Source organism: Limulus polyphemus, unplaced genomic scaffold (assembly GCF_000517525.1).
Source record: "Limulus polyphemus unplaced genomic scaffold, Limulus_polyphemus-2.1.2 Scaffold375, whole genome shotgun sequence".
Taxonomy (NCBI): Eukaryota; Metazoa; Arthropoda; class Merostomata; order Xiphosura; family Limulidae; genus Limulus; species Limulus polyphemus.
In genome coordinates, this window is record NW_013665985.1 from 360,585 (window position 1) to 369,668 (window position 9,084).

Genomic DNA, 9,084 nt, shown 5'->3' on the forward strand with positions numbered 1-9,084 from the left:
GCGACCTCAGATTGGGAGTCGAGTGCCTTAACCACTTGGCCATGCCGGGCCAAAGTGATTGGTAACATCAAGATGAATCCTAATTATTTGTACTGGAATGTATAAGGGCATGTTTAGATGAATGCCAGTTGTTTTATTTGTTTAATCTGTCTTATCAGTTTCATTCTTTATAATCTCTGTGTGTTTTACTCCGTTTTTTTCGTAGTTGTTTTAATCAGTAAGAATTCTTAATCAGTGGGTTGAGCAGATGATATTTTAGTTGAGTGATAGTTTTTACAGAAAAGACATTTATATGCCAGTTGTTGTTTTTTTTGTTAGAAGTCAGAGTGTAGGAGGTTGTCTTTGAAGTTGACAGTGAAACCAAGAAATTTTGCCTAGATACGTGAATAATCAAGTGTAGCATATGAGAAAAGTCTTATGTTGATTGAGCATCTGTTAATTTTTGAAGTTTTTAAAATCAATTTAGTGTTTCCATGTGTGAAGATTTACAGTGAATTTCTGTAAGAACTGGTTTTCAGTGTCACAAAAAATATTAGAAGAATGAGCAGTTACCTCAATGACAGCACCTTTAGTCTATAGTGATGTTTGTTTTCAAACTAAAAATTATTTAAGAATAATTTGATCAATAATTGATTAATAATTTGATTCTGGTTTGATCAAGAATCTTTTGAGATTCAGATGGATTGAATACATTTAAAGCTGTTTTCTTCGTGGTGTGGACTAGTGTTATCGCCCCCCCCCCCCAGCGGCATGTCTTCGGACTTACAACGCTAGAAACCGGGTTTCGATACCCGTGGTGGGCAGTGCACAAATAGCCCTTTGTGTAGTTTAACTACAAACAAAACAAAACAAACTAGTGTTATCTAGGGAACACAGGATGTGTAATGCACGTTAGGCGTTCTGGAATCCGAGTCATTATCGTGTTGATGTTTTATAAGGTAGGATTAGGTGTTCTGCAGTCGTAACATTTTATGAGCTATATTACTGTAAAATGAGATTAGTTGTTTGGAAATCTAGGTCATCAGTTTGCTGGTTACTTAAAAAAACACCATATATGGTAATGTGTGGAACCTAAGTCATAAAAGTCTAATGTCAAAAGATGGTGTGAATGATATTTCAAAATTTACATAGAAGATTTTAATTTTCTCTTGTTTTTACACGGGGAGTCAGTAGTAGTTATAAACTTACATTGTTTTCACGCTGAATGCCTCGAGTTTCTAGGAGGTTGGTGGGGGCTGGGTATATGATGTGAGGAGGAAGGATGGTAACGGTCAGCCTGTGTAAATATCGCTTAGATGTAGAGTTAGAGGTTTTGTTTGTAAGGAAGATCTGCATTAATATACAGGTACTGCCGTCAACTTCCTGGCGAGAGAAGTAGCAGTCCGAAAACAAAAACTGGTTATCTCAGTCAGTTTACGCATAGTATTAAGTACCTAGTAAATCTGGTTTATCAAGCGGACTTTGAGATTTCTGGGTAGTTTCTTTCTAGTTATTTCGCTATTGTGTATACAGTTTCCTTGTATGACACGTTTTGTGCAGTTTTCACAAGAGAACAGTTTGTTGTCATACACATATGAACATTTAGGCTCATTTTTACTATTAAACTAATACTGTTCTAAGACTGTTTTGTTAGTCACTTATTTGTTGTGTAATATTTTAGCCCTTCCTGATGCATAAAAATGATTACTGTGACTTTCTTTACTCGTTAATCCACAATATCAATTGTTTTAATATTCATCACGCACCTGTTCTATTATATCATTATAATGGAACGTTTGTGGGTTGAGACAGGTTTTGTAGACAACCAAAACATTCACAATGAAACTTGTTCCTGCTACAGTTTAGAACCAATCTGCAAACCTTGTCGAGTTAAAAACAATAAAACACTATCTGTCTATAGGGAGAAAGAACACGTTAATATATTTAAAAAAACTCTATTTTATGAAATTCTGGACTCGGGTCATATCGATTATTCATTCATCGTGGTCTTTCTCTTACGCTCGTTAATGTTTCAAATTTGTGTTAACATATTTATAGGTCTTGGAACTGTACAAAAGATGGCGCTACGATAATGATGTTTGTTGATATTATAGTTATTGGATATATCAAAATACGCGGTATGAGATGTGCTAAACATAGAAAAAAAAATAGAAATATAGTGGAAGCACTACTTCAGTTTCATGCAGAACAGGTCAACCCATAAATGATAGAAAAAATCACTGGTGCATTGTTCCTCATCCTTACTAGGCTTGTCTGATATGCAACAGCGTAATATTGTTATTTGAAAGTGGGCCGGTGTTTGCCATATCTTTGAGAATAAATATCCAATTGTCCATTTTAGTGCTGACCGCAACCTTACACAGATACCAAATATTAGACAAAGACATCTGGAAAGTTTGAAGTAATCACGTAACTGATGATTTAATTATTAGTCGTGACGTTACAGACATTTTAACATACGCCACGTGATCCATTAATGCTGTCCGAAGATGGTAATGTGCTCAATTAATCTCTCTCACACCATATAAAATAAAATATGGTGCCAAAATTATTCGTCAAGTTAATGGCGTTATCAATCGCCTATACGTTTTCAAAAAACGTTTATTGCATTCAATAATGTATCGGTCTAGAAATTAATATTAACGGTTTAACCCATTACACTCATTTTAAAATCGTAAGATATGCAATATAAGATTAGTGCAAAAGAAAACTTCGACAAATACTTAGCCAGCAAATAGATTTTTAGAGGGTCAAATCGGCGATATGTTCTATAATCGTATTTAAAAAAAAAGGATACCACTTATGTACATAAATTTAATAAATAACGTAACAACTTTAGGTGGGTAAAGTTAAATCTAATTAAAAGAATACGTACAGTATTTCGGCAGCACGTACTGCCGTTGAAGTGTAATCTTGTACCTAATAATGGCCGTACGTGCTGCAGAAACGTTCTACTTATTATTTAGATAAATAAAATTTACGTACTTAAAGCTGTTGAGGTTTTAGTTATATTTATTTTGTAGTCAGTCTAACAATCACAGCGCACCTCTAGGCCGATCCATTGATAACTTACCACGACGCCACGATTCTGGAAATACAAGTTCTAGTTCATCATGAAAAAAAATAAATAACTCTATATTATCAGGAAAGATCGGAACATGTTAAAGTAGTTTTCGTAATGAATTAAACAAAGCTGAAAACTAATAAGGACAGCTGCGTTATTCGTGCATATGTACACGTGTCTGCAGGACGAACATTTCAGTGGCACGTGACATTCTCTTATATTTACTTCTACGGAAAATACGTTAAGTTATGGAAAATTGTCTCGAAATGTAAAAAAACAACAACAACAACAAAACAGTTCTTTTGTGCATGTAATGGTTGATTTAATTCTAAAACTGTTTTAAAACTCCACTTTTTGTTTAATTTCCTAAGTTTAAATTAAATTTGTTTACTAGTTAGAACTAATAAAGCGAGTCCAAGCTATGTGGTATTTAATATAAGTAAGATCGCATGATTTTTTTGTGAAATTTCCTTTTTTACAGGATGATTTAGTTCATCTAAGTCTAGTTGTTGGGAATTATCTGCTCAAAGTTACCTGTTTTAATAATTTATTTACTGTATCTTTCAGTGCCATCTAATTAAAAATATTGATAACTTTAAAACGTGTGTTATTTAAATGGAAAATTTTATGACTAAAATATATGTGCTGAGAAACGTATGCCTTTGTTCTGGTTGTGATGCTTCGTTGAAGTGAATGAATATTGGAAAAGACAGTTTTAGATGTGAAACTGTAGAGGTCTAGGTCAAAGTGAGTTCCACTCAAAACTAACAGTGGTTATACAGATTGTGTTCAAAGTGATATCCTGTGCTATAATTGGCTTTTACATCTTAATTAATCATAATTCCGTTCATCTTTTGGTCATGTTCAAGTTTAAGAAGCTTAAGATGTTACCTGAATAATTTAAGGTTATTCATTTATTTGCAGATTGCCAGAGCATGATGATTTCCACTAAGTTGGTAAAAAATGGGAATCATCATCATAGTGTGTAGGTATTTCATTCAGGCAAAGTATTTCCTGTGTTGCACACTAGATTAGACAATATATTTTGAACTCTCCCTTATCATCAAGTCTCTACATTTGCTTACATATCCTGACTGTTCATTGGGTGTCCTTGGTGAATAATTGGCATGTTTACAACAAGCTGAAAACTTAGTGTAGCATAAAATGTATTGTGGTCAGAGTAGTTTTGTGGCATTGTTAATGTGTTTCAGTTGAGTGATTGTAGTAGAGAAAACAAACTTTCACATGCAACAAGATCACAGTCTGTATGGTTATATTTGTGTGCCCTTTGTCTACAATATAGAACTTGTATTTTTTTATATGTTTCAACTCTGTAGGGATTCGGGTTTTGCAGATGCTTATTATTCTGTGATTCACTTTCATTTTCAGCTGTTTGTATTGTTGGTCTATTTTTATTGTACTGTTATCTTCCTCTTTTAGGAAGTTCTCATGCAACACAAAGATGAGAACAAGGACACAAATTTATAGGATGCTCTACTGCTCCTAAACTTGGATCTCTTGCTAAAGAATAGTCTTGTAAAATAATTCAGGCATGGATTAAAAACTGGTTCATTTGTTTATCAGAGGTTGGGCTCTGATATTGATCCTAAACCTTTACAAAGTTTGGTTAGTTTTTATTTTTAGCAAATAATCGTGAACTGCTACTGAACATTTAAAATGTTTTGATTTTAGATAGAAGTGTAGATGTCCTTCTAATTATTCAAAAGATTGGACTGTTTTTGAACTACATTACTGCCTTTCGTCTCCAGATATGATTTTTGCTTGTAATTAAACCATGATTGTATTTCAGGAGTCACTATTTTTAGAAAGGATGGGCTGATAGCTTCGAATATATATATATATATATTTATTATGGAGATTTATAAATTTATGAAAGACATTTAAGGTTATGGAGTAATTTTGGAATATAACAAATGGAATATAACAAATTGTAAGCTTGGAGTAATACTCCTGCTATCTTTAGAATTTGGGTACTATTATGTTTTGGGTCATAATGAACTTGGGCAAGTTCAAACAAATATATCTTTGAGTTGATGAAATATTTTTTAATTTGATAACTTTTATATTTTTATGTTTAGTATTAAAAATTAATGAAAATTCATTATGATAAACTCAAAGATATGTTTAATTGCATCATAATGTTATGAAAACCAGCCCTTGGTCAAATAGACTCGCAACATAATAGGAAGTTTAATGTAAAATATCCATAACTACACCTCCACAAGTACTGCTGCAATAGTCAGAGTGATTCCTTTCAATGCCTTTTATACTCATACAGTCAACTCTGGAATCTAGTACATTTATTATTATTAAAATATATAGAATTCAATAACTACGTAAGTAATTAATTATCAAAGCATAAAGCACATGGCTATACAGATGGAAGTATTGCCAAATTTTTTATTGAACCATAGCTTTAAGCTTATGATAATGAATGTTACAGTATGATTAGGTTTGTTTTCCAAAGATAGAAATGGTTTAGATTGTATCTTAAGTTCTTATGAAGTTATTATAATTTTTATTCACTATTAAGTCAATTTTTTTCTAGATATCAGATATAATTGGACAGACTGATGAAACAATATCAGCCAGAGATGCACTCTTAAACTGGGCACAGCGTATGACTGACCTCTATCCTGGGGTCACAGTTATAGATTTTACAAGCAGTTGGAGAGATGGTCTTGCTTTTAATGCCATAATTCACAGAAATAGGTAGGTCTTAATAGATTGAGATTCTACTATCTTTGACAGTTTTACAATAATATATATATTTTAATTCTTCCTAGATATTTTTCATAATTTTTGTTAAACGATAGGTAATCTCCTTTAAGATACTTAAATACTTGCACTGTTTTAAGTTAATTTGGAGAAGGTGATATTAGAAACTGTTGTAACTAGTATTTAAATTATAAACACATATTCTAACAGTCATGTGAGAAATGCAATATTTTTATTATTTTGGTGTTGGATAACTGTTTGGTTAATTATATTGTGTGAAAGCCACAACACAATAACAAAGAAGTGGAAAGATTTGACTATAAATAGTTTACTTTTAATAGCAGCATTGATAACTGTACAATTTAGGATAGTTATTGAAATTACTTTCCCTTTTTTTCCAGGCCTGACCTTATTGATTGGAGGTCACTGAGGGCAAATTCTCCTCATGAGAATCTGGAATTAGCATTTTCATTAGTGGAGAGAGAATATGGAGTAACCAGACTTCTAGATCCAGAAGGTTGGTGAATGCATAATTTCATTTTACAGTATTAGTTGACATGTAAATTCTAAATGATTTTATGAATAAGATTTAAGAACATTTGATGGTTGTGTGAGAAACAGAGACAAATATGTTGGTTAGTAGAGATGAACAAAAACAGAAATAACTAAACCAATTGCTGGTTCAAATAGAAAATTTAAACTTTTTTTTTTGAAATTCTGTATAAAATCCTTGACCTTCTTTAACATAACAAAAGCCAGGAAAACTAGTAGCTAGCTTTCTTTAAACTGTGATATGTAGTAATATCAGCTTAAAAAACTGGTTTGCCCTGGAAACTCATGCTGGTGAAGCTTGATTCTATTTTTTGGTAATCACGAGAACTAAGCTCGTGCTGCAGGTTTTGTTGCATAAGATACAGAAACTGAGTTAAAAGGGTGTGTAAGCTTGTCTAGAGTTTGCTGTAATATGTAAACTGTTTTTGTGCATAAAATGAATATAAGACACATAGCATTATGACTAAGTTGCTGTAGTTCTTATATTGTGGAGAACATCTCTAGCTGATCCACATTTCACTAGCAAACATTGATTTGGGGGAACATGATCAGTCATCCCAATATAAAGAATGGAAATGTATTTTAAGCCATCATTTCATGAGGTTTTATCTTGAAACTATATGGTAGCTACAAACACAAGTTGAACTTCAGGCTCAGAAAATTGTGTAGTAGAGTTGAAGGAGATTCCAAATGAACATTATTTTATTTTACATTGTTCTAATATTATTTTTCTTTTGGTTGCTCTGATTAAAATACAATATTTTGTATGTCATTATCAAGCAAAACTTTTGCCTTGAAGAACTGTGTCTAAATTATTGTTTTTGTTTTTTCTGTGATTGAAAACCACAAGTATGCATTTAGCCTTAACAGTTGCTGGCATGTCTTGCTTTTGTTTCTTTTAATAGTTTCATTGCTCCTTTTCTTTTATAAAATACAGAGAGGTTTTAAAAGCTGTAGGTAGGAAATCATATGTCCTGATGAAGGTTGGTTGCATGAATTGTTAACTATTTTCTCTTTAGTCTTTTACAGTTTTTAAAACTGTTTTCCAAATTGTTTTTCGTGCTATTTCTACATGTGTTTGGTGATTGATCTTATACATAGGTTTCTTTGTAATTACTGTCTCATTCTATTATAGGAAGAATGGACCTTCAAAGTTACAGATTTATTTGGTCTTAGATTAAATATCTAAAAGTATGGTAAAAGAAGCACCTAAGTTTTAAATGATTACTAAAATTGAAATGTATGTCCATAAAATACAATACGTACTCTATAAGCTACAAGCTAGTTAATTAACTATCTAGTAGGAAGATTAGATACAGAAGAACCACTTAATAACATGTCCAATGTATTATTTATGACATGGTTATGCACAGGAGGAGGTTAATGGTTTCATAGCAACCTGGATGTTCCTTAAGTGGCAACTCTGCTGGGTAGCCAAGTCTTCTAAGGATGTTGTGAAACTTCCTTGTTTAAAATTATTATCACCTACACTTTAGCCTTGGTTACATTCTCCCATTTCTATGGGAATAAAAACATAAATTATCAGCATAAGAGATTGGAAATAACTATAAATAAGGAATGATTTTAAATTTTGTTTCAAGAGTGTGATTAATCTAACTATATGTGATCTTGTGCTTGTATGTAATTGTCATTGGTTTGCAGAGAACCAATAAAAACAAACAAACAATGTCTAGATGTACTACAAACAGCAAAAGAAAGAAAACTCAGGTAGCTAGATTTGTGCATCACAGTGCATAACAGTAGCAATATTTGTTTTGTATTTTATTTCTGTATATTCAAAGTTTTTATTCTGCTACTAATTTACTAGTAAAATTAAACTTCAAATGTTTTTCATGTCTTCCATTTTGTTTTTTATAAAATAAAGAATATCAATCTTTATAGTTTAATTTCAGTCTTCAGTTACTAAACTTTTGATCATTGTCAAATAAAATTCCAGGCCACATTTCTGGTATAAAGTTTTTGGTTGTAGTTTGTGTATATAAAACTTCAATACACTCTTTGTTGTGTAAAATTTCAGTCCTCAATTGGGGTGTGCATTTTCAGTCCTTATATTTGGTGTAATGCTTCACTTCTTATTTTTGGTACAAAGTTACAGTCCTTGTTTTAGGTATAAATTACCAGTCCTTGTTTTGACATAAATTTGTAATTCTAGTTTCGTTCTAAAATCAATTTCTTTTTTTGCTGTAACCAAACCTTGAAACAAAACACGAGTCTTTAATCCTCAATAAGAGTTCAGTGGGGTTATAACCAAACCATAAAATATATATATATGTTTTTTTTTACGTTTTTGATTTTGATAACTATCTTCCCTTCATTCCCTGACCACGCTTTTATAGTAAATGTTCACCTATTGTATAACTGCTGACTTCTGTTGTTTTATGTTTTGGCACATGATTTCATTACATGGAAGTTTTTCTGGAATGCTAAGTGAGCTACACTGTTACAGCAAAATCCTGAATCATAAAGTACCACTCCCTAGCTTCTCAAAGCTGTAAACAAACAAGTAGGTGGACACCCACCCAACCAGTACTACCATACATAGACTTGTCTACTGCCTGAAGGAAGAGCCATCTGTGCCACTTTAGAATATTTAAAAAATATATATTGCTCATGTTCTTAGGAAGACCTACATCTTAACACAAGCTTTGTTGGTAAAAAGACGTTCTGCATAAAATTTCATGTGAAAATTATTTTTTTTTTTTCAAAAC

At 32.0% G+C, this 9,084-nt stretch overlaps 1 protein-coding gene across 11 annotated transcripts in view; it reads left to right on the plus strand.

Annotated features, from left to right (window-relative positions):
• LOC106457803 (microtubule-actin cross-linking factor 1-like) overlaps positions 1-9,084 on the plus strand; it is a 248,974-nt gene that overhangs the window by 147,170 nt on the left and 92,720 nt on the right. For all 11 annotated transcript variants that reach the window (XM_022383849.1, XM_022383850.1, XM_022383853.1 and 8 more), the window contains 2 exons: positions 5,634-5,797; positions 6,205-6,320. In XM_022383849.1, coding sequence (XP_022239557.1) covers positions 5,634-5,797; positions 6,205-6,320 — 280 coding nt within the window. The remainder of the gene's footprint in view (positions 1-5,633; positions 5,798-6,204; positions 6,321-9,084) is intronic.